Source organism: Polyodon spathula, chromosome 12, assembly GCF_017654505.1.
Source record: "Polyodon spathula isolate WHYD16114869_AA chromosome 12, ASM1765450v1, whole genome shotgun sequence".
In the NCBI taxonomy this organism is placed as follows: Eukaryota; Metazoa; Chordata; class Actinopteri; order Acipenseriformes; family Polyodontidae; genus Polyodon; species Polyodon spathula.
In genome coordinates, this window is record NC_054545.1 from 45,141,652 (window position 1) to 45,168,487 (window position 26,836).

Genomic DNA, 26,836 nt, shown 5'->3' on the forward strand with positions numbered 1-26,836 from the left:
CAAGAAGCTTGCAAACTGCAGACCCCCACCCTTCTGGAATGGAAAAGGGGAGTTAAATCATCAAGTTGATTTTAATCATCATCAGAAGCAGAAGCAGCATCGCAGGGATGATTAAGAGAACTTCCCTGGCAGCTTTCTGTAATCAGGATAGAGTACTGGTTCTTTATTCCTTTAATTATTTATAAGTTCAACCATGTGAAAAAAGTTATGGTGCTTTATTTCCGATATCCTTACGCATAACAGTCTGATAGGACATTTCACTGAACTCCGAGGCCATGCTCCTGGATGTTCTATCACTGTATGCTGTGACTCGGGTTTACTACACTTTGCTAGGCTTTTACCTATGTACTGTATACCATTACAGAATTTTATAAGGGTTAGTTCTGCAAAAAAAAAAAATTAAAAAAAATGTATTACTCATGCTCAAAACATTTCATGCTCGTGAAATCTATTTTTTTGTGAGCAGGATTATAAAACACTGTTCAGTATAGTTATTTTTTAAAATTGTGAAGTTAAGCTGAAGTTAATCATTATCAACATGTGACTGGGGGTACAATGAAGGGTTGCAAATGATAACATTTTAAATGAGACAACGTTGCTATTTTCTTTTTCTTTTATGGATTCGAAATGTAATTTGAATAATTTATGTCATATTAATAATCATTGTCCAAAATTCCAGTTGATGAAACTTGGGACCTTTGCAGTATTTCACTGTTAGTTTTTCTACTGTGGGTTTCAGTTGCCCACATCGTCCACCCTACTGCACAGTGCATTGCAGACGCGCCGATTCCTTCGGCACACTTGTACATTGCCCTCTGCTCAGCTCTGGCACTTCACGGATAAACAGCTCCTGTGTAAATGCCTTTAATTAGCTGTCATCACACTCATCATCAGCCCTGGCCCTCAATCCCTGCTCTCCAGCCAATCAGCTTGACCTTGACACCGTCGGTATGGCAACCAGGGATAGAGCACAGACAAGGGATCATTCAGCCAGAGTGTCAAAAATAGAACGAGAAGATAACAATGCATAACTAAATAATCACAGCAAAGCTTGCTTTACTACAGACACCTGGACTAACCAGTCCGGGTCTTAGCAGCAACCCAGGATTTGAATTGCTTTTTCAACGCAAGGAAATGATTGAGTCACCTTGACTAAATAAGCAGCCATCTCTCTTAGGCAGCCAGTCGGGATTCACTGTGGCAGCCACACTGTGACAACTACAAACGATATAAAGAAAAGCATTAGAAAAAAAGAAACTGAAGCTGATTGCTTTTCTCTCACATGGATACTACTTTCATAAGCATAGACAGCCATCAGCATTTAGTAGTAGGTCATTGTTTGGCAGAATAAAGAACCTAGGGCCAGTTTAATTTCAATCCACACAGCCATTAAAGGGTGCATGTGTTCATCTCTTATATATATATATATATATATATATATATATATATATATATATATATATATATATATATATATTTATGGAAGTGAATTGGATTTAGTAGACCTGTTTTGTGAAACTAGGCCTAGGATGGTCAAAATATGGTACAATAGCTGGAAAATAACAGATTCATTATGGAACGGAATATCGAAAGGAAAAACAGCTCCTAATCCCAGTGGAATTCATATGGAATTGTATCCATTATTGATATCTTGGTCCCAGTTTACACAGATTAAGATTTAATGGATGTTTGGCATTGTTACTTGACTCTCCCTAGTATCCTAACAAGTCTTAGCACCCATTTGCTTACACGGCACCATGTAATAATTTGACACCTGACTTTTTATGCTTTTTAAAACAAGCCCTTTCAAAGGGTTTCAGTTTATTTTTTGCGATTGCTGTTTTCAATTCTGCTTACTCTAATCGATTGATAGCTGATTGTTTTTCGTCACAATGTCCCTGCAAACAAGGGGCTTTCCATCTAACCCTGAGGAAATCATTTCTAATAAATAAAAAAAACAAGGTGCCGCTCCAAGTTGGAGAATTGGAAAACATCAAAATTCTCTTTACCTTTCTTTTGACTTCTTGTCTGCCCAGATAACCCAGACTGCCTGGACTGCCTAACACTGACTAGCGCTGACAGATTTCCACTTGACTTCAGACCACTTTTTTTTTTTTTTACACACAGATCCTCCCCTGCAAGCACCATCAAACAACAGATACAAGACTTGCATGTGCTTATTTACACTGGGTAACAGATTTTTACCTTCTGCATGAATACTGTAGCACCATAGCATCGCAATGAACCAATACAGACTCAAAGTGGACTGCAGTAGGTCAGCACAATATCAGTGCTACCCTATAAGATTACTGATATTAGTTACAAATCCATTGCATTGCCATTGCTGGTTACTGATGTGGACTGCTAATGGTTCTGCTAGAGTTTCTTCATGGGAATAAACTGGGATTATAATGGTATCCCAATGGGCTATAAAGGGTAGCTAATTGAATTCATGGCTAAAAATACTGCCATGAGTCTTCGTTTCATTCCTTTGTTTGAAGATGTAAACAATTGAGCTCATTGCAATAGCATCAATATCTCATACTCCACTGCTTTACACCTCAGAGAAAAATCATAATGCCTGTCTCCAGACTGGCAGGCTGGCAGTTTAGACAACTCAGCCAGTGTTCTCTGACCTAAATGTTTAAAGCTTGTTAAGGTGCAGAATGCCATCACTGAGCCAAACCGGGAACGGAGAGAACATCCCTGCCAATATCTGACTGAACGAAAAGGGTTCGGTTCTCCAGGACTCGGAAAGCAGACCATCGTTGTCTTGCTAGTCTAAGTTGTTTTACTATCAGCCAAAAAAGTCGTTTATCGGGACACAGGCATACAACCCTACTAACTTGAAACCAGCTTTCCCTCAATTCTGAGTCGTACAGGATATTCCTTGCAGCAGCGGGCGGGTACAAATAAAATCAGCCACTGTTACAGCTCAGGAACCAAAAGATCATAATGAAACAGGATTGTTTTTTATTTCCTTAAAGGTGTTAACCCTAACCCTAACCCTAACCCTAACCCTAACCCTAACCCTAACCCTAACCCTAACCCTAACCAACCTAACCCTAACCCTAACCCTAACCCTAACCCTAACCCTAACCCTAACCCTAACCCTAACCCTAACCCTAACCCTAACCCTAACCCTAACATGTTACTGAAAATACCTAACATATCAACATGTCAAAGCAGAATTCAAACCCAAGGTGAAAAGATATAAGAGGCTAGTGAATTAACCTGGATTGAGAAACCCCGCTCCCCGACTCAATGTCAAGACTGCCCTGGAAGGAGTCTCAAGGGAGCCGTGAGCAAGCTGTCGGAGGATGACCTCATCAAACAAAGGATTTTGCATAATGGCATGCCAGCCCAGTGTGTTTCCATGCTGCCAGGGACACGACTGTCCTCTAACAGAGTGGTCGTGGCTTGGCGATGAAGGCTGGACACTAATGCTATGCAGTGGAGCTGGTCTAAATCTGCACGCTTTTCAAGAGCTGCATCAGCTGCCGCTAACTGTGCAAGAAACTGGTTTATAAACATTACACAGCAGCTATTGCAATGTTGTGGAAGGGGGAGGGTGCATTTTGTTCATGGGAAATTTGGGGTGAGGTTTAAGCTGGAACACAGACATGCTAAAATAAACTTGAATTCAATGACAAACGTTTCAACTGGAATTAAAATTTATTTTTAGTATTTCTATTCAGAGGTTTTTTTACTAGTTATGGATGATAAGGTGGAACGCAGGTCTTGAAACCTTTATGAAAGCATGAAGTAATACATGGTTCATGCACTGTAACGCTAATGTGCTTTATCTTTTGGAATGCATTGCGGTGCTTTCGATTCTAGAGATTAAACAATTATACATCTTTCTAGAACACTTCCCATTAAGGAGCTCTAATTGCTGTGTATGCACATCGTAATTACTTAGCAGGCAGTCCAAAGGCACTCCAGAGCTGGGCACCTCTTTAAACTTTCATAAGAAAAACACATTTACCCACTCCTAATTGTATTATTAGTATTATTATTATCATTATTATGGTGTGTTTTTTTATTATATTTCTTTTTACCCAATGCACTCTTGGTACGAAGTCCATTGCTGCCAGTTGGCATTATGTCCGCTGAGCCACTCAAGCGATACAAACTAATAGGGTCTGGAAGCCAGTCTCACAGGCCAGCTGTGCCCTTTGGATCAGCTGCCAGACACCCCTGGGGGGGGGTGTGACACTAAAGTCTCCCGCCCCCCCTTCCTCCACCACCCAGCTGAAAACAACAATGATTACTTGAACAAACGAAGGGGTTTTGGGTTCATGCTCCTCATCGACTTCTTTCAAAGGCACAGGAATTCCACTAAGAGCCTCAAAAGATCAGTGGAATCTACAAAGTGTAGATTAGCCCCCAAGTCCTGCTTGTCTCATTCAATTAAGCTTTGTTCTAAGGGTCTGTTATAACTCTTTTACAAAGTGTTGTAAGCTTGGATTTTCAGCATGAAGATTTGATTCTTGGCAACTCATAGAAAACACAGTGTACAGGAATTCCAATCGCTGTGTCTCTGATAATCAGGACTTCTACTCATTGTCCAATCTACAGAGTGTGCAGAATTGTACCCTACATATTACTGCCTCAGGAGTATGTGACTAGTTGAATTTACAAACCCTATGCAAACTCGTTAGAAGGTAAGGCAAAAAAAGCTCCCCTTTTTCACAGAACAGCTGCAACCATAACATAGCAGCAAACATCTGTCAGACGACATCTTTGTGAGCCGTTTTCCCACAAGAAAACAGCTGTGGTTTGAACTTCAGCAAAGGTGTTGGGTGAAATAGTCAGTCTGCACTTTTACTGCGCAGTATCTGCATGCTGTAGCATTTTAGTTACCGGCAGCTGAAATGAGCTGAAAACTCCCAGTTACAGTGTACAGCAGGCGCTTGAGAATCTGGGTTCCAAAATCTTTCTAAGATGAACATGAAAAGAAATTGACAAGGGTTTGGGATAATCAACACAGGAGCATCATCACTTCTGTACAGGAAATGTGACCCCCCCCAAACATTTGGGGTATCACTTACCCTAATTTACTGTCAGGCAGTGGTACAGTCAAGCTGGAACGTATCAGAACTCAGTTCCAGTTCTATTCTCTATAGGCAGCAGTGATGTAGTCGAGCTGGAACATACGAGAACTCAGTTCTGGTTCTATTCTCTATAGGCAGCAGTGGGGTAGTCGAGCTGGAACGTGCCAGAACAGTTCCAGTTCTATTCTCTATAGGCAGCAGTGGGGTAGTCGAGCTGGAACATACCAGAACTCAGTTCCAGTTCTATTCTCTATAGGCAGCAGTGGGTGTAGTCGAGCTGGAACGTATCAGAACTCAGTTCCAGTTCTATTCTCTATAGGCAGCAGTGGAGTAGTCGAGCTGGAACGTGCCAGAACTCAGTTCCAGTTCTATTCTCTATAGGCAGCAGTGGGGTAGTCGAGCTGGAACGTGCCAGAACTCAGTACTGGCTTTATTCTCTATAAGGAGCAACGGTGTAGTCAAGACAGACTTGCATAATACACAAGTTGAGTCACATGACTCCCATCTCCCGCACACCTGTCTGATTCAGTCCGCAGTCCTCTTGATGCAGTGAAAAGAGCATTAGGAACTTCTTCTATTATCAGCTACTTCTTAAGAAGGCTAAAAACGCGGACGAAGACGACAGCAACAGAGCATCGACTACGACTCTGGACACAAATGCAAACGACACAGACACGCACAGTAAAGCATTCTGACAAGATGGACAAAGGCACTGTGTGGAAATGCAAACAGATACTGTTCAATATCACAATATCAAGCATCACTCTCTTGGGATGTTATTAACCCCCATACAGATACAGTATACTGGTCCATTAGTGTAGTGGACAGCAGGGGGAGATGCCAAACCCTTGCAGCAACAATGTATAGGTTTATGTTTTTAAGGATTTTTTTCCTATGTTAATAAGGAAATAGACATGCTTTTTTCCTTCTTTTTTTTTTAAGCGTTCTTTACCAGCCTCTCCCAAATGCATTCTTCTAAATCCTATTAAAATCCCTTTCATTCTAATGGGCACTTCATTAAAACATACAATAAACCCTGCTTCCCACAGGCGCCATGGCATTCAAGACACAAACACATTTTCAAAATCTCAATTCCAGAGGGGTCCCGTTACAACTGGAGGCACCACAGCAGGTCAAACGACTCAGTCCCAAGGTCATGCAGTGACTCAAAGGGACTGAGTGGGATTTCAAACACAGGATCTCATTCCTACACCTGCAGTCGGACTGCTGATAATCAATATTTAGTTTACTCTTTCATTATTTATTGTGATAGTCATGTTTCTGACAGCATCGGCTTGAGAATAAAATTGGTTTCTTTGCCTGTGTTACCCTACAGCAAGGCCTCCAGGTTTAATATGAGAGGACACTGTCAATGGCTGTCAGTAGAGCCACTATTTAAAGTCAGTAGGCACCTTTCATAGCAGATCACATATCATAAAACGCTTTTACAAGATATGAGACTGGGTGTGTGCATCAGCTGCAGAGTCACTTACAACAACATCTCACTCCAAAGACGCAGCACAAGGAGGTTCAGCGACTTGCTCAGGGTCACACAGCGAGACAGTGAGTGAGCTGGGATTTGAACTGGGAACCTCCTGGTTACAAGCCCTTTTCTTTATCGGCTGGACCACACAGCCTCCTCTAACTGAATAGCTACAGTCCCACAATAAAGAAACAAAGAAATAAAGCTGAAACATTTAAAAAGTAAAATCTGACCAAAACTGAGCAAGTGTCTTACAGCAAGTTATAAAAGTAGCATTTTTGTGTGGGGTTCAGACTTTTACATTCGGGGTCTTTGAAACCTACAAACCCCTCGAGATATAAATGCACCTTGATTTACTGTATTCTGAAACAAGGGTATAATATACAAATGCATAGCATTTAATAATCAACCCGCACCTCCTTCTGTTTCCAATAACCTTGTTTTCGGGATCATTTAAGAAAGCAATTTGCTGTAACCCTAACCCTCTGATTGGCGGGCCCCTTTGATTGGAATTTCAGAAGGTTTTTTTTTTCTTTTCCTACCTTCTATTTCTCCAAAGAGTACACACAAGGGATCTGCCAAGCTTCAGTGCCCATGCGAGGACTGGAAGTGAGATCTATAATAAAGGTGAATGTACTTTATTGATTCTGTTTGAAAACAAACACTGAAGAAGTGTTTATTTATTTTGTTTTGCTGGGAGGGAGGTGAGTGGGTGGAGTTAATGGTTACAGCACAAGGATCGCTTGTGTTTGGTGGTGAATGACTTCATTCTTCTTCTTCTTCTTCTTCTTCTTCTTCTTCTTCTTCTTCTTCTTCTTCTTCTTCTTCTTCTTCTTCTTCTTCTTCTACTCCCATTTCCCTTGTAATTGGTTAAATCACGGCGCACTAACAGACGGAGGGAGCCTGGTTTGATTTCCTTCCCTACTCAGAGCACACTGTGGGTCAGGCACTGTTGTTTGGAATCACAAAGGACCCTGTTCATGAAGCATTAGCATCCGTGCACGGCAAAGCATTCAATTATTCCAATTTTAACTTCTGAACATTGTCAAAAATGATGCCAGTCCAAATATTGCGGGGTCCCAATTTATTTCTCATTCGATATATCTTCACAGTCTTTTCAATACACAATTAAATGCTCTGGGGTTGTGGCCCCCACTCTATCAATGTGTGAACTGTTTTTCCTGCTGTTGGTTCAATTTGACCCTTGCCAGACCCCCTGTTCCAGATGTGTGGGAAGGAGGGTCTGGTAGCATTTCCGGCTCAGCTGGAAGGTGTTGGCATCTGCCAGACACTGGGCTGCAAGTGTGGAAAAACACTAAGATCACTGCCTGGGGCTAACACTGCTCCAACAGCAAAGCAATTTACCAAGGACAGAGATACCTTTCCACTATGGAGGCCCAATACACAGAGCATTTAGAAATCCACGAGGGCAGGGGGGATGAGAACATGAGATGATCGTTTCTCAGCTGAACGAGTAAGTGCATTTGAAAATGACACGTGTCAATCACGGTAGCAGAGGCTGATTTAACATTGTTACATTGCTGCAGGAATTACAATGCAAGCCTGCATGACTAATTCCTCCGTTTTCTACAAAGATATGTCCTCTTGAAGACAGGATTAAATCGACTTTAAACTGCTTTTTTTAAAAACAAAAATTACATGTGTATCTAAACCTTTTTTTAATTTTTTCTGCACATAAATCATCATCTAAAAATCTATAATCCACACAAAAAAGTGGGTGTATTCAACAAAAGGATGAATCCGTCTTTTGAAATTCTTCTGTGGGGATACATGACAATTGCTGAATGACTTCAATATAGGTAATACAAAACGCAAGGGGTGCTCCCTGGTAAAAGCATGGCCGCGTGGTGTGAAGGGTGAGTCATACAGTCAGGGCAGGGCAGTCACCGGTCTTCGCTGGGGATTCCACTGGAGAGCACTGCATGCAAACTGTATAAGGATATGTATCAACCATTAACTAATGCCTCAGAACATTGAAAGAGCTGCCCTAACACTGTCACTAGAATCCCTTATATACACTCCCAGGGCGGTGATCATGGAAGGACACAGAGGGTAAGCCACGTGTCTTGACTTGAGTCTACACAATCAAGCTCATTTAAACGAGCTAGTTTTCAATGAACTGTGATTATTTTTAGACACGCAACAATATCGCAGTCTGGTGCAGTCCCCTCTTATTATTTAAATGTTATTAAAGGGATTAAAATGTTGCATACAGTAAAGGCGCTCCGTGTGGAGTGCAGGATGTGCCCTATAGCCTGGAGGTCGCCGGTTCAAGTCTAGGCTATTCCACTGCTGACCGTGGACGGGAGTTCCCAGGAAGCGGAACACAATTGGCCAAGTGCCACCCAGGGCCAAGGTCGGCCAGGGTGTCCTCAGCTCACCGCGCATCAGCAACTCTTGTAGTCTGGCCGGCCATCTGCGGGCTTGCCTGTAAGCTGCCCAGAGCTGCGTTGTCCTCTGACACTGTAGCTCTGAGGTGGCTGCATGGTGAGTCTGCAGCGTGAAAAGAAGCAGTCGGCTGACGGCACACTCTTCGGAGGACAGCGTGTGTTTGTCTTTGCCGCTCCCGAGTCAGTGCAGGGGTGGTAAGCTGAGCCTAAAAATAATAATTGGATATTTTAAATTGGAAGAAAATAATTGCCGACTACTAATTTATAAAAAAAGAGTGGAGTTATGGATTTGCGAACAGCGTTCAGCAGACAGGTTCAAAGGCTTTGGAGAAAGGCAGTGTCTGGTTTATATAATCATCATAAATTAGCTGTCCCAGTTCCTTTCGGCTGTATTTAACCTTGTTGTGTGCTACAGTATAAATCTGGGGAGGCCATCTGCAGAGGCTTATCATCTTATATTAGTAATGGTCATTTCAGCACTGGCCTGTTGCATCAGTGATCCTCCTTTGTTCACACAAAAAGGGAGCATATCAAAAACTTTTAAAGCTGCTTTTTGCAAGGACGTCAGGAGAAACGCGAGCACACGTCAGGTGTCATTTACAGAGTTTTTTTTCAGTTATTTTTTTTCTGCTCTTTCATTGTCAAAATTCCCTTTCAGCGTTTGGAGATCTGGAGATACAGCAGGTCTTATTTTGCTGGGAACCATCAAAAGAAATGCGAGTTAATTGACTTAATGCAGAACAGCGACACTGTAGCGGGCACCCATTTAACAATGTATTCATAATCCAAGCCCATATGTATGTTTCTAAGATGTTTCCTTTTGAAAACAGAATTCAATTTTATAAGTTTTTCTTTTTTTTCTGTGTGTGTTGCAGTCTCATGCAGAAAAAATGAGCATCTGTCAATGCAGACATACAATTGCAACCTGCCATAACACTATCAATGTGCCAGTCTGCTCCATCTGTCATTTATGCTACCAGAAGCACCTGCCAATCCCACTGTCCTTCATCAAAGATGTCAGTCAGTCACGTACACAAAAATGTGTGCTACAGATTGAATTTTCTTTTTTGCTTGCTGTTTCAGTGTAATATGGCTTGTTACTTAATCTTCTGAAAGTTTGCCTTTAATATGCAGGCAGTGTATTCCCCCCCCCCCCCCCCCCCCCCCCCCCTGCGTTTATTTTTATACAAAATATACACAGTATGCAATGATGCCCTCCAATAACCCTTCAATGTTCCTGTTCCTAATTATGTTCCCAACTGGAGAAACCTGCATCATGTAAGAGATCCATGCTCATCTGCTCTTGTGAAATCAGGTCAGGACGAATTAAGCACTAGAACTTTAAAAAAAAAAAATCTGATGGCAAATCTCTACAGCCCCAAGTAAACAATGATGGGATTCTTGAATCATTGTCATGCCTGCCCCCCCCCCCCCCCCCCCTCTCTCTCTCTCTCTCTCTCTCTCTCTCTCTCTCTCACACTTTTATACTCTCTCATAATCCCATGGTTTTCTACCAATGAAACACACACACACACACACACACAGGCACAGGCACACGCGCACACACACACGCACACACCTGCACACACACGTGCTCAGGAGTTGACAGCAGAATTAATTTATCGCTTTAGGGCGACGATATTAAAGCAACAAATAAAATATTGGCTTGTCCACAATTTTGAAACCTATTACTGTATATAAACTGATAGCACAATGTAAACATGCAACAAATTCTATCTGTCAGAATCTTTTCTGCCGTTTGAAAATCGAGTGCATATATAGTTTTCATTTTATTTTAACACATATAGAATCTATGCACTGCACATCTGTCTAACCAGATAAAAAAAACTGCAGCCTCATTGCCTCAAACCTGAAAAACACCTGCCATAACACTGTCAACAGGGTGTGTCATAGTCATTGAAACAATGTCGACCCAGAGGACTTTTTCAACCTGAAAAAAGAAACAAGGGCCAGGGGTCACAAATGGCGATAAAGGGGCATTTAGAACAGAAAATAGGAGGCACTTTTTTACACAGAGAATTGTTGGAGTCTGGAATCAACTCCCCAGTAATGTTGTTGAAGCTGACACCCTGGGATCCTTCAAGAAGCTGCTTGATGAGATTCTGGGATCAATAAGCTACTAACAACCAAACGAGAAAGATGGGTAGAATGGCCTTCTCTCGTTTGTAAACTTTCTTATGTTCTTATATCACATAATACAAAGATTTACAAAGTACATTTTACACAATACGATTCATAATTTTACTGGCATGGTATAGACTCCTCCACTCTAGTCCTCCTCAGTAGATGGATATTTGAGGACCTCGGTGCGAGTAATATTCAATCCCCTATGCCCACAAGACACCCCCACTGCACAGAATTAGAGATGCTCAGTACTAAAGATCTTATTACACAACTTTAAACTTAATGTTTAAATAAATGGAATTAATGAGGCATTAATTAACCATGTACATTCAACCCTTCGCATTGTGGCTGGGGATTTTGGTACTGCCAAACCCAGCATGGTCCCGGGGTGCCATGCTGCCCATTCCAAGCCCAAAGAGCAGGAGTAGAGTTACCTACTAATAAGGTAAAAAAACATACAAATGTCGGTCAGTCTAAAATATTGCAAATGATTAATAATTCATAATTGTATACTACACTAAAACCACAATAAGTTGCATAGGTCTAGAGGCGCCACCAGCTGTAGGCAGTCAAAGCTTGTTACTGGTTGCAAAGCCAGTCAGTCAACAGGAGAAGCAACTGGTGGTTGGTTAATCACTGGGAAGAAGGTGTTGTAGGGGTGGGTACAATTTCACTGCCCAGGTGTACCTGAAATTAGGGCTTGCAAACAGAGAATTCTGTAGCTTACTGTAGTACCGGAGATCACTTTTGTTAATGAAAATATATTTCACTAGCTCCAGCTGCATTTAGCCAAACTGGGGTCTTTTTTGGCGAATTCCAGTCTGCCAGGGCTATTCTGAGAACTCACCAATCCTCCAGAAATGACAGGGCTGTTTATTTTTTCTCTCTGCTGTGCCACGTTGCCTTCCCCCGAGTACTGTTTCGCTACAACAACAACCGTCCCTTCACTTAACTACTAATCATCCGAGCTTATGGACTGCAAACAAATAATCTATGAATCAGTGTAGCGTTTCTTTCCATCAAGCGTGCAGCCGTTTCTGCAGCGTCGGGGGTCTCTTACATTAACAGTGCAGACAGCTCATTTTGCTGGCTGGTGCCGTTTCTTTTTTTAAGTAGGAAATCAACGGCAGACTTCAGAGCCATACTGGTGCCGGGTGGACAGCTTGTCACTTGTCATTACAGCGCTTGTCAATCATCGGCAGACGAAGAACGGGCCATCTTTTAAAAGGAGCGTCGTTTGTGAACCGTCGTTCACACAGCTATTGTTTGTGCTACTTGGCTTGCAGCCACAGCAAAAACACCTGCTTGTGAAAATCTAGAATCCTCGAGGAACTCTGATTACAGAGACGGTGTAGCCCAGCAGTTAGGAGAGAGGGCTGGGAGCCAGGAAGCCCTGGGTTCAAATCCATGCTCAGCCACTGATTGGTTTGCTGTCTGCACATGGGGGAGTGATTTGAACTCCTTCCTTTAACCACAAAGGCAAGCCTTGGCTAGAAAAGGGATGCAACTTCATGGGCATCTATACTGTGTGACAAACCATGACCTTGGTGCTCCTTGCATTTCCACTGCAGTTCAATGATTAGTTCCCATTGTATTTAGGACTCGGTACGACTGGCAGGTTGTTCAATGTTACTAGAATGGACAGAATGACTTGCATAAAGGTCCCTGCATATCACATTAGTTGCAACTTATATTAACAGCTTTTGGTATCTCTATAACGAATCTGTCACCTGCACAACTGGCCTTTTGACTTTGGGCTCTTGCAGCATAACTGTGAGGTTTTTGGAACTTGTAATCCCTATTCAGTCGTAAGACCCAGAGCAGTTAGATTTTTGATAATTGGCTGTAAATTGGGTAGAATCTAGGTGGTGTGTAAGATGACGGCCGCAGAGGCCTGTGGCATCTGGAAAGCGTAAAACAGCACACACATAACCCAGTCACTGACAGCAGGCAGACAGAATACTGACCACGTAGTTAAGCATGATGGATTTCCCCAAGAACTACCAAGGGCAGCTGTTTTCCAAAACTGTTTTTTCACCACCCAGCAAAGTCAGATCCACAGCATGAATATCAAGGCAGCACAACAGAGAGTTACAAATGTAGAAGAAAAAGAAAATCGCTCCGGTTAATGAGTCAATAATCAGTGAGTTCACAGCCATTCCCATTAACAACCATGCTGGGTGCTGCTAATCCAGTACAATCCACCGCTCATGTTTTTTTGAACACTATTACCATGTCCAGTAACCACTCACACGCTTTTATTAACGGGCGAGTGACACAGCGCTGCAAAGCCGTACTGATAGAAGGCAGCTATTCCCTGGCTCGCCCATCACTCTTTAACAATTACCTCGGCTTTATATCTGCAGCGTAAATAGAATTACAATGACACTGGGGCTTAAAGACAAAGGGAGGTGTGCAGAAGATGAATGTTGATCATAAAAACAATTCTAGGACCATTTAGATTAGCGCTGGGCTAGACATTTGAATATTTCAACACGCTTTAAATGCATGTTCATCTTTGTATTTGTCGGCATAACAGAATTTATATATGACCGGATCAACGTGTTCTTTCTTGTCTTCAACAAGCAATTTGATTTCAGGTTTATATTACTACTGATTACTAAATTATGCTTTTTTTCCAGATAAATCAAAATGCTGGAATATTGGTTTTAAAATTGTTCATCCCAGAGTTGATTTAGATTGCATTTGACCAATCCAAACTAAATAATAAAATAATAAATAATAAAACGGTCAGCACAGTGACACCAGGTGACTGTTGATCTTTTCAAGGTGTGCGGATCGTGGATCGTTTGGACAGTATTGCAATGCCCCGGGGCGATCTTTGCAGTTTGACTGAAGTGTCCTACCTTGGCTGCTGGCTGGCTTGCCCTTGTTGATCTGCTTGAGTCGTTTCTGGTGAGACTTGCCGTTGTAGTGGATCTGGGCCTGGGCCTGGGAGTTCAGCTGGATGTTACACACCTCACAGAGGGTGTAGGTCTGATGCTTCTTCCCCCTCTTCGCTCGCTGCTCCGAGGAGGCGGGGTGTGGCTCCGTGACGTCACCCAGTTCTGAGCCGGCCCCCAACAGGCCATTCTCCCCCAGTGGCGCGGGGCTCAAAGGCCGCTTCATTCCTTTAAAAAAAACAGAACAAATACAGGAATAAAGGGGTCTGCTCTTTCTCAGTCTCAGGTGCTGCCAAGTAGGTCTTTGCTGATACTTGAAGAAGTATTTATCTGCAGGTATTAAATAAGACCATTGACTACCGTGTTAATTTCAAAACAAGAAAAGCTGTCCTTCCCTCGCCTTTACAACTGAGCACCAAATCAAGGGAAGCAAATTTTCCTCTCATCAGGGGTGCTGACATTTTAACACACCATACTGCCTTATAGCCACACAAGCAAATACAAGTAATAGCAAGGCATAAGAACAATGCACACACATATCCTGGACTACACTGACCCATAGATTACAAATTCAACAGTTTATCAGATTATAACCACATGCAATCGCCACAGGAGATTTATGATAAATGATACGTGAACATTCAAGGCAGCTATAGTGTTTACCACAGAGACAGACATACACAATCAGTGTATATAGTTTCACTGTGCTTTCACTGTCAATCAACTGCCTGGAGATGCAGTTCACACAAGTTGCCTCAAGGTGTCAGTGCACGTTTTTCTCAACTAAAGACACAGGTTTAAACAAAAGCTAACTGGTTTAAGCGAATACATACTAATACAAGTGTAGTTTGATAAACTGCAGTTTAGATGCACTGTACATCCAAGCTTATGGAACCACATAAGAATATAAGAGAAGTTTGGAAATTACAAAAGGCCATTCGGCCCATCAAGGCTTGTCCCTTGTTAGCGCACCACTCTCCCCTACTGGGGGGGGGGGACAACTAATTTAAAAGCACAGAATCTTTTTTTTTTAATAGTCCCCAGTGTTTTAGATCCCACTGGTTGGCTATTCCATGCATTGTTAACTCTGTAAAAAGTGCTTCCTACCTTCTGTTCCAAACTTACTTTCACTCAGCTTCCACTTATGCCCTTGTGTTCTCCTCTCTGTGCTAAATGTGAAGCCTTGTGTTAAATACTTCAATCAAGTCTCTTCTTTTACCTTTTTTTCTCAGCTGAAGAGATTTAATTCTTTTAACCTGTCTTCACAGCTTGTGTTCTGCCATCTATGTGTTTATAATACCAAAGGAAAATGAATATTAATCTATGCCCTGGATGAAGTGTATAGGAAGCAGAACGATACATCAAGTTCATTTAATCAATTCTAGAGACATAATAGAAATCTGATAGCACTACTGAAGGTGACAGCACGCAAGAACAATTGAGCAGCTGTCCTTTATCGTAATGTATTGATGGCTGAATCAGCAGATTCGCACAGTTTGCATGCTATTATTTATTACACTGAGTCGTTTTCATGGGCAATGCATCAAACCGTGTTACCAGAGACTGGGATTTGAAACCAGCTGGGGTGAAAAAAAAACAAAAAAAACCCAAAAAGCAAGTCATCATTCTGGGATGTTCTGCAGCGCTGTATGTTAAAAGCTCATGACGGTAGTTTGTCACAATAAAAAATAGATATTGCTTACAGCCTTTGTTAAGAACAGTTTTAAGGCAGTTTATACAAACAAAAACACACAGATTAACTGCAGTAAACTACTGTTTACACTCAAGACACCATCTTCATCGTGCCCAATACAATGTACTCAACCAATTAAAAAGCAAAGCTTCAGAAAATGAACAGCACAAGTAACAATTAAGCAAATGAATACATACGTACTGAATGAGATTGGTGGGTTAAACTACAGTACCTCTGATCTTAGTGAACAGCTAAACTTCTGCTAGTTGTAACTAATGTAAACACACTGAAATACAGGTAGGGTCGCCTCCCTACCCCACAGGAGCACCACAGCCAATGCAACGCTCCCTTTGGAATCCCCAGTGAAGAACAGCAACATTAATCCAAGCGCTCTCTGCAACAATCATTACCAATTGCCTCAGATTAGGGAATATAGACCAAGGATTAGGCTGTAATGGGTTTTCAGAAACAGGTCTCATTTAATACAGATGACTTAATGGGGAATCTATTAATTAGTTAACGCATTCATTATTCATGAGTGAACCAGCTGGTCACCTGATCTTAGCCGTCTGTTTTAGGCTGCAGTTAAACGTTTCTTTTGAAAGGGATGCTCTGTCTGGCAGAGTTGGGGTTAATTTGTGTTGGATCCCAGATCTGGTAGCTTTTCGTCCGACAGGCGGGGAATTCTTCAGTTTGCAAATGATAAGCTGTACGAATAAAACAAACCACAACACTAAGTATTTTTTTTACAAAAAAATTATTCTATATACATAACATGTACAATAAAAAAACACTTTCTTGTTCTATGAATTGAATGACAAAAGTGTACTGTAACGATATATTTTAGCTTGAAAAATGTATTGTTCGAAGCTGAAGATCATGTTAAAACACGCTTAAGCAAACAATTGAGAGATGTGTTGAAGAGGAAACATACTGAACTCGAAACTACAAGCTGTGCGAGGTGGCGAAAGCTGTGCCGAAGCCAAGGGTAGAAAAACAGATCATAAAACATGATTTATTAGGCCCAGTATTTCAGTTCTTTATTTCAGAAACAGTGAACACAGGGAGTCAGACTGACAGACGTCTTCAACATCATCGGCTCACCTGGAAGGTAAACCCAAGTATTATTAGCACAGTAAAGATGGGACTTTAGCATTGCAATACGGATCATTTATGAACAAGATCGAAGAAGCATGGTGCAGGGAAAGCAGCCTTGTCATAAATAACCCATTATTATAATTATGGGCGATATGGAGGATTTTCCAGGCCAACATCGGGTATCATTTTTATTGTGCTCACAGGGACCCCATCCATCACAGCTTGATCCCCTGCTGAAAGGACCCTTAACCCTGCCTTTGAGATTCTCGTACCATTTCATTTTTTTTCTTTTATAATTACTGGGCCATGGCTCCCGTCCACGGGCTCAAAATAGACATGTGCTACCTGACACCCCCTCCCCAGTCTAAGCCATGCCTTAGAGGCACACTTGCCCACAAATCCCCTCTGAAATGAAATCCGGATTCCTTTAGGACGATGACAAGTCCCACTTGAAGTCCAGAAGGCACCGCTGTTTGTTGACGCAATGAAGACCTTCAAACTGACCTCTAAACCAAGCAGCCATTAATAATGTGTCTTCTACTCGAAATAAACCTGGTGACTCTGGAGTTAGCCTGCCTGTCTGTCTATTCGCTCATTCTCCTGGTCTGGGGCTCTTTATCCTCTAGCTCAAGCACTCAGATACCTCTTTAGCTAAGTAACTAGACAACTATCATTCCAAATAATTTATTGTGCTCTGTTAATTCAAGTTGCCCTAATCCGATTTTTTGGAAGATGTCAATTCGCTGGGTTGGCAGGAACGTTCAAAGTGGAAATTTGGACGCTCTGTTTGTTTTTTGGCCACTGACTTCAAAATACTTCAACTTATCTACAATAAAGAGCACGGATGGGTTTATTTTAACCGGAATGATTTGTTCCTGATTTCTTGATTTTACTACATTTGTAGCTTTAATTATCCATTTTGCTTTCATTATTTGTTTTTTTTAACTGTGTCATATTTAGTTAAAATAAAACAGCTTAGCCTAACCCTAAACAGCCTGTGTCTACATGTGGCGTCTGTAAGGACTGATTCCCACTCTCTTACCCTAGTCAGAGAGTATTCTGAATCTGCATGCAATTTTTTAGCAAAGAATACCATTATTTTCCTTTGGGAAGGGGAGGTACTTTTTGTTCACATGTCTATGACACTCAAAAAATCGCAGTGTATCTCGCTCAAACTGCATATTTGTCAACCCTAACACACTGACAAGATGTTGACACTGAGATCGTAGTAAAGCCACTGTTGTCACACACTGGCTCAAATGCTCAGCATGTTTACACATGGAAAGGAGTAATTGCAATTTTCTTTACAAGCCCAAAGGGACTGTTCCAGCACCGGCTGTTTGGAAGTAAATAGCTGCCTCTTAATTTGAGCAAAAAATATCTGCTCCATCGTCTAAGAAAAGAAGTGTTAAAGGCTTATCAGACAAAGAAGTATTTGAGTTATTGAAGGAATCCCACAGGTGCCTGGAACACTGAAAATGTTAAGGGGCTCATGCATGGGGCACCAGTAATAGAGGATTGGTTCACTGGTATTTTGCCTCACTGCTGAGTCTACACTTAAAACACATGACGTTTCCTAGGGCATACAGGGAGGGGGTGCTGTCTACCTGAGAAAGGTAAAGGTGAAAGGTACCAGAGACAGGTAAAACATATCAGAATGCACTTTGCACAGTCCCAAAATGTAACACTTTACATTAACTATCCCTAATTGCTGTGTATTTATATAGTAGTTACTTAGTCATTTACTTAGTGTACAATGTTATTATGCATAGTTTGCATGATACTAACTCTAACCCTAAGCCTAACTATAAATCTAACTCTTACCCTTTCCTGATCCAATTGTGTACTTACATATATCGAGCTAAAAGATTTATACGTTGAGTACATTGTAACTGCATGATCTCATTGTAATGATGTGTAAGCACACGTGTATCTACTAAGTAACTGTCATATAAATACACATTTAATATAAAGTGTTACCTGTAAAGGAAAATGTGTATAAAGAGATGATCTGAGAGATTCTGACGTTACACTAAAGCTGCTGATGGGAGAAGCGTGTCCTGACATAAACTTAGCTTTTATTAAATATTTTCTGTCATCACAAAGAGAAGACAGCCCAGGGACTAGGAACACTGCTGAGCTTCACATAGCAAATCAGAGTCCGGTGCCATCAACAGCACAGCTCTGAACTAACAGCTGCAGAGCGGGCTCCTGCTACAAAGAGATCCGACATGGTCCCTCGTAAATACCGCCGTCCATTCATGAGACGTCCCAATCGTAAAATAAAAAATAAAAAGAGAGATGAAGAGCTATAAATGTTACAGCATCCAGCTCAGCCATCATCTCAGTCTTATCCCATTAGATGAAAGTCAAACCCGGACTGATGAATGCGAATATCTTTGGGAGACAGCCCAAGTTCCTGGGATACCGGTAGGTACCATTTGCATTCGGCTGCCCGTTTTCAAAATCATCAGAACATTGAACCAATTAACAGGTTTATTTCATTGCTTCGCTAGGACTTGAACAGTTAATTTCACTACACACTGCTGGTCCAGAGGAGAGACACACTGGATTCCACTCACTGTTCCTAAATGTTACAATAGCTTCATTTTCATTGGGTTACTCCCCAGATTTTGCTTTTATGAAGCTGACACAATCAACAAGTCATACAGTAAGTAGACTCTGATAGCTGATTAATGACCGCTTGAAGTATCACTGCTATATGGTGAATGCTTCTGTAGACAGCAGTGTCTAAAGTTGGTAAAGCTTAGAGTGAAAAGTGACCAATAAATTTTACAGCAAGTGTTTCAAACTGCGCTGCACTGAGATTTCAAATTCTATCTTTTTGACATTATTCTGTTCTCTACCTGACAGCTTATTAACAAGTCTGGTTCATTCTGCTAAAGAAGCAACGACATTCTCTGAGTTTTCATCCTTGGAACTATGCTTAATCAAGCAGCGGTGGCCCACTGCTGTGTGTCAATGAGAACTTAGAGGATGAAATAAATTCTGAATCACACAACCTGATCTAACCAGTAACCTCTTAAAGCTGTCACATCTAGATGATTTAAACTGTCATTTCATTGCTTCTTTCAATTGCGGTAATGCACTAGTATAGGGTCTACAAGGTATTTTGGCACAAGCTGAAATCACCGTGCCACACATATTCTGACAGCCTGACAGCTCTATTATATAGGGCCATACTGACATATTCAGCACGGCTAGAATGGCTTCTCCAGCTAACAAACTTTGAGCAGTTATATTTTCTGGAAGGTTTTCGTGTTTAGTGCTCTGTTTGTGCTTTAAATGGAAATCACTGAGGGAAAACTTTACAGATGCGTGCAGTGACATTACAGAAGGTGGATGTGTTGCCCTAATCCGATTTTTTGGAAGATGTCAATGCGCCGGGTTAGGATCCCACCTTAAACAGCAATTAGGATCCCACCTTAAACTCCCTTTGGCAGGCACTTTATGTGGTGACAGGTAGGGCCCTAATTACTTGTTGCACAGGAAGTCAATCTATGCTAGAAGGATAAATGGTATCGCCAAATTCAAAGTTAAAACAAAATCTGGAAAACTAAATAAAGGGTAAAATCTCTTTAAATTTGCCAGTTTATTTGAAGTTGTGCTACTTAATTATTTAGGGAAAAAAAAGACTGAGACCCTCATTAACAGATAACCCATAATGGATACTAAACAGACATAAATATACTGTAAACATGAACAGATATTTGCCCTCATGTGTACAGAACTGCGATTGTAGGTTAAATTAAATGCAGGCACTTTCTGAGAAAGCACCCTGCTTTCTGATTACAGATGCACTGCACACTATGTACCCCACTGATAGATTACAACAGGACGGCTTCACAGTTCAGAAATGCTGCCGCTGGAAATCTCCCATTCCGACACTCACTCACAGGCTCCGTTTTATACAGCACATGTGTGATCCCATAAAACCTGTCAACAGCAGGAACAATCCCAACTTCTGGACCCCCGGAGGCACAGCCTGAGAGACACAGAGAGAGAGAGAGAGAGAGGGAGAGACAGATAGCGTGAGAGAGAGACAGACAGAGAGGGAGAGGGAGGGAGAGAGAGACAGACAGAGAGGGAGAGGGAGGGAGCGAGAGACAGAGAGAGAGGGAGACAAAGACAGACAGAGAGAGACAGAGAGAGACAGAGAGAGAGAGAGAGACAGAGAGAGAGACTGCCTGTCCTCCGCCTGCCTCAGCTGCTCTTATCAGTTTTCTCTTGGATGTGCTTCATTGCCTTTCCATTTCTCAACACAACCAGTGCATACACAAATTAAACCGTTTGAAGACCTGTGGGTTTGTTTAAAATCAATCATTCACGGTGGACTACATGTTGTAGATTGAACACACCCATCAACATACAGCTATGGCATCACCTTCAGAAATAATACATTTAAATATTTTATTTAACATCATGTAATCAAATAATTTACAAAATCATATTGCAAAAAAGTCTACCGGAAGCCATAATATGAGTACAGTAGTATTTCTGTTAGATTTAAAAAGGTCACATTTTTCAATTTGTGTCAGTTTTTTCGTTAAGTAGATGGGAAAAGTACAAAGCGGTATGCGATTCAATATGTCACTTCCAACAGGACCTCCGTTTTACGTCTCATCTGAAGGACAGGGCACAAGGAGGTTAAGTGACTTGCTCAGGGTCACACACAGTGAGTCAATGGCTGAGCTGGGATTCAACCTGGAAACTCCTGGTAACAAGCCCCTTTCTTTAACCACTGGATCACCAAACCTCCAAAGCTGCCAAGGTGTTGGTGACCCCACCACCCAACCCCCAACCCCAGGTCATGTAAGAGCTGATTAGAGTACAGACCTCCAAAACGCACCCCCCCTGAATGCCACGCTGAAGACCTCCCATGTACAATATGATTGTTATTAATGCCACTGAATCAAAGGCTATCCCTCAGGTGCTGTGATTGAGTATGTAAATGTCTGCTGACAGGTCGATCTGTACTGTGCTGCTTTAATTGAGTGCACTGTGCTGAACAGCCGTCTAGAAAAAAACAGAGAGGGGGAAAAACAAAATCGCTAGCACCATTTTTTGTTTTCTTTTTTTAATGTAACAAAACTAGAAATAAACAACTCCTAGTGAGCCCTTGAATTTAATTCCCTGGTTGTGTATTTCACGTTGTGTAACTTGAATTGTTTTTTTTTTCCAGAAAAAAATTGGTGCCAATGACGCGTTGGTGGAAATGGTTTTGTGAATTTCCCCCACTACGCTGTAACCGTACCACTGGAATTTACTGTATACACCAGAGGATTACTTCCAGTCAAACACATTGCCCAGTGTTGCAGTATATTATATCACCACATGTTACTAACCTCAGAAAGGTCTATCCTGCCCCTACGGTCAGTCTCTCCACTGATCTCCAAGATAACTTTATATATATATATATAATGCAGTTGCAGAGATTTAAAAAAATGATCTATCATGCGAGTTTCCTGACTAAACAGCAACACTTGCAGCGGCTGGAGGTTACGAAAGACTGTTATTGCTTAGGATTACATGAATTTTATGGAATTTTTGCTTGCACATGGGGTCCAGTGAATTGATTTGAATCACAGTGAATGTAAATACATCTGTGATTTCAATCATTATACAGGAGCCTCTTACTGTCACTTGATATATTATTTAGGCAGAAATACGCTAAAGAGACTGAACTGGTATAGAGAGAGACTCGCATTAGATCTGTTGCTATTAATATGAATATATATATAGACCCCATTTTTTATTATATTGATAACATTTTACAGGAAACACTTCTAGCGTTGATCTTTTGTTTTATTATTATTATTTGGGCTTTTAAAGGGCAGTGGGATTCTTAAATATGTAAAAAAAAAAAAAAAGGAAAAGAAAACCAATTTCAGCAATAAGTTACAGCGTTTATTAAGAGAACCTGCCAGCCATTTGCATTCAGCCCCACAAACAGCACATCATTCAAGCTCTCCTCACATACAGTTAACAGTACGTTTGAATCATTGAAATCCTACACTGCCACACACTTGAGAATGCACCCTTCTGATTCCTCCTTTCAAAGAGGTTTCAATTGTTTCAACTGTGTGATGACAGCGGAGAGGGGGGTGGGTCAACCGGGAGAACGCTTTGTTTGGTTTGCCACTGTTTGACAGGGTCGCAGTCTCATCTCAAACCATATTAACTAGCTTCAAAACAGATCATGCCCGCCATGCATTTAAAACGAAAAAAAAAAAAAACTAACTGCATTTCACCTTTTAACATTTTAATCCCATCTGCTTGTCATACAATCAGGGCGCTTACTGTATTCCGAAGTATTATGTCTTAAAATTGGAGTTGCTTTTAGTACTAATCTGAGCTCTGCTCTGAGCAACCTGAATTAACCCTTTCATGTATCACTGATACCACAGCAAAAGCAGCTGATTTTATATGGCATATACTCCCGGTAGTTCTGTCCTCACCTACTTAAGCAGTTTCAATTTTGTGAAAGACCATGTTGGTATCATTGATATTTTAGATATGGGTAACCAGTAATCAGCATGTTAATAAATATTTAACAAAGTCCTCCTTGGACCTTGTATTACAGTATCTATTTGGGTAAGCTTCTTTTTTATATCAGCCTTTGTTGTTTCTGCTTTTGTTTATTAATATTGCTTCTGAAAAGACTCCTCAAGCCTGATTATGCACCATTCGGAAAATGGAATACATATATTGTAACTCTGTATTCGGGTTCCACTGCATCAAAACAGCACAGTAATAGAGACGCTTCACATCCTAAGGGTGTGATCCCTCCAGGGGGTTCTCAGTTTCACGTCCGCTTGTGCATTCCCAGCACTGTGAATACACAGCATGGACTTTAATCTCCAGCCCCCTGTGAAGAACGCCTTTGTTTTCTCGCTCCATATCTTTTCTTAATGACGCCTCTGCAACTTATCTGGAACCTGCTTGAAGGCCATCTCTTTAAATATCCTCGACTCAGTGGGAAAAGGAAACATTTGCACATTTTGCACATCGGAGACCCGGGAGCCCAAACCCGCAAGCTGGAAAAACAGCAGCGGCTGGACGTCCCGGACCATGTCCAAAAGCAAAGCCAGCCTCCGTCCCCTGCTGAGCTTCTGAGGCGACCCCCCTTGACAGAGAGTGATGGATGTCCCTTCTCGCTGCTGGATGGTTTGCTTCTTTTGGATTGCCACATTCTCGTTTCTGCAGGCTCTGTATCAAGATGACGCACAGAGCTCCAAAACCAGCTGCAGTGACACAGTCCAACGGCAAGGAGGGTTTGTACTGTAAGGAGGGGCAATGGTACTGAGGCACAGCAGCAGCTACACTGGTGTCAGGCTACCGTTATTAAAATTGTACCTTTTCCTATTTTGTCATACGAATGGCATCACAATGACATGAACCAATAACCCAACACTGGTTGGTAATGACCAATGTGCAACATGTGTTCCTAATCCAATGTATTACCAATGCAGGTAGTGGTTTGCCAACCTTCAGGGTATTATAATGATGTACAGTACCATTATGTAGCATAACGTTTCTGTAAGAGAAGGCACGGTATGTAAGCAATACATTCACTACAAATCTATACTTCCAAGTATGTTAGTTAGTGTAGAAAATACTCAATACCCGCCCTCGAGAAATACAATTTCTGCTTTGAAGTTTACTCAGCCGTTTTATAACAGATCACAATAAATTCTGCTGCAGAGGATCAGTCTGGCAATCTAATGGTTTTTTTTTTTTTAAGTTTTTTTTTTTTTTTTTGCAGTTACTGAATCAGCTTATCCTCTTGTCTGCAAGCTTCAAAGCTCTCACCTCGCATCACCCCAACATCAACTTAAAATACTGTAAGCACTCTGCCCAAAAAGCTTTCGATGGGCTGGATTTGGTGAGATTTAGACAAGGATCATGATCTTGACAGGGAGGTTTGGTATGCTGAGGACCTTTATTCACTGCAATGCTCTGCTCCAAGGTAAGCCAGCTGAGGTGCCAGGTCTCTGCTCTCGTCAGGTCCTGTTGGCTCCTAGTTTGGGAGCTGGGGGGACTGTTATGTCAAGCAAGCAGTCAAGTCACACAGCGAGACACCTGGCTGATAATGATAAGGCTGATATTTAGTAAAAAAGACAGACATATCCCTAGAGTCAGATAAACAGGTTTATGTTGCTGGTGAAAGTCAGGAAAGAGACCCAGAGACCGAAGTTGCAAGTTTAAAGCGCATTGCGTCTGCTTAATTACAAATAATAAACAAAACAAACAAATAGGCACGAGGGCCAAAACAAATGATTGAACAAAACAATTCATACACTTTCGAATACCCTGGTTTTAGACAGAGCCGCACCTTCACAACTTAACACCAACAACAATGCTTAACACTAACAGAGCATTGGAAAACACCCCAACACAGCCACTAACCCTCATCAGCATTAACTCTAAAAACACCCGTGAACACCCTTTTTCTACACCTGTGGCTCACAATGATCCTGAAATAGCAGCCTACTAATAAGATACCAAGTTACTGCAACAGATTACAAATGTATTGCTTTGAACCAATGTGATGCCACTGCTTGGTCAAAATACAGGGCAGTCCCATTTTACCAATGGCTCCTAACACTAGCTGTCCATGTGCTATAGTCTTATAGTTTTCCTAAAATGTAGCAGATGTAAGTTAATTGACTTTTTTTTAACCTACCTAGCGCAGTTGTTTTAAATTAACATCAGTTTATTCTAGAGCAGTCTTCTGGGAGCAGTTACTGTTATGATTTGACTGCGTTGCTTCATGACCTGTCAGGTTAAATCACTCAAGAGTTAGTCCTGTGGGAGATCTGTAATACAGGCGTCAAAGCCATCATCTCGATGTTAGCTAAAGTGCAGCACTGGTCACATGCCACAGACAGAAGCCAGCATGCTTTGACAGAACAGCACTGCAAGCTGCCGTGCAAATACATAAATCTGTAACTTTAAAATGCATTCACATCTCGCCTCTTAAATGAAACATCGAAATTACGTGCGTACAGTTTGTTTTTCTATAGTATGTCTCAATCCTAAAATTCTAGGTGATGCTAAACTTTTGGCCAGAGCTGTAGGTAATATGGTTAAACAACTGCTTTGAGGGTGACCTACAAAACAGGAAGAGGTACCAGGCATTCAAAAAAAAAAATAAGGAAATAAAAAGTCCCATCGCAGTAGCGAATGCTACATGGTACAAATGACTACGAGACCGTCAATAATTGTACCACTGGTTTATCATTTTCCCCACCAGATGCACTATTTAATTTGTGTCTAGCTCTAAGCTGTCAAGGTATCTAATTGAGAATGTGTTTTAAAAGGTTACCTAATCCCAGATGAAACAATAAAAAATGCCACATCTACTCATATCAGCAAGCGCTGGAAAGTTTCACAGTGGGTCACTTTCTCTAAACGCTTGTATGCAGAGCTTCCATTAACCAGAGGATTTAGCAGATTGAGAGAAAAGCTTACCTAGCGCTTCAGAGAACCCAAGCAAGTTTCTTAATATAATATAATAATGTAATACTGCACTAGCAGTTCACAATCCCTCCCCAGCATACCGAGAGAAATACAGAGGGGGCTTGATGGAATTTTCTACAAGTAAAAAAGTCACTGATGAGCTGGGGTTAGAAACAGCACTTCCAGAGAGACCTGCCAACATGCTTGTTGTGTTTATTCCAGCTGATAGTAATTGCACTTGAAGGATACAGACCTAATAGCTTGAGAGACCTTGTCAGAATGAACTGGCTGCCAGGCTGTGTCTGCAGATGAAATTTCAATCAGTTTCAGTCCAGCTGACTTTACCCAGAGCCCCTGCAGTTCGTCTCAGGTTACGTGAATCGTGGCTATCGTCAAACAGGGGACGGTTTGATTAGGGGACAGTTGGTCCCTTGCCAAAAATCCCCATATCAACCATGAATTAATATGTACCCGTACATGGTAGATTTGGGACATGCGGAGTACTGGGTGTCAAAGGCAAAGTGACGTTTCCAGACATATATCATCACACTTATAGTTCTCAA

The 26,836-nt window shown here is 41.5% G+C and overlaps 1 protein-coding gene across 3 annotated transcripts in view; it reads right to left on the minus strand.

Annotated features, from left to right (window-relative positions):
• Nucleotides 1–26,836, minus strand: part of LOC121324067 (zinc finger protein 385D-like) — a 95,584-nt gene that overhangs the window by 48,632 nt on the left and 20,116 nt on the right. For all 3 annotated transcript variants that reach the window (XM_041265508.1, XM_041265509.1, XM_041265507.1), the window contains exon 2: nucleotides 13,964–14,227. In XM_041265508.1, coding sequence (XP_041121442.1) covers nucleotides 13,964–14,227 — 264 coding nt within the window. The remainder of the gene's footprint in view (nucleotides 1–13,963; nucleotides 14,228–26,836) is intronic.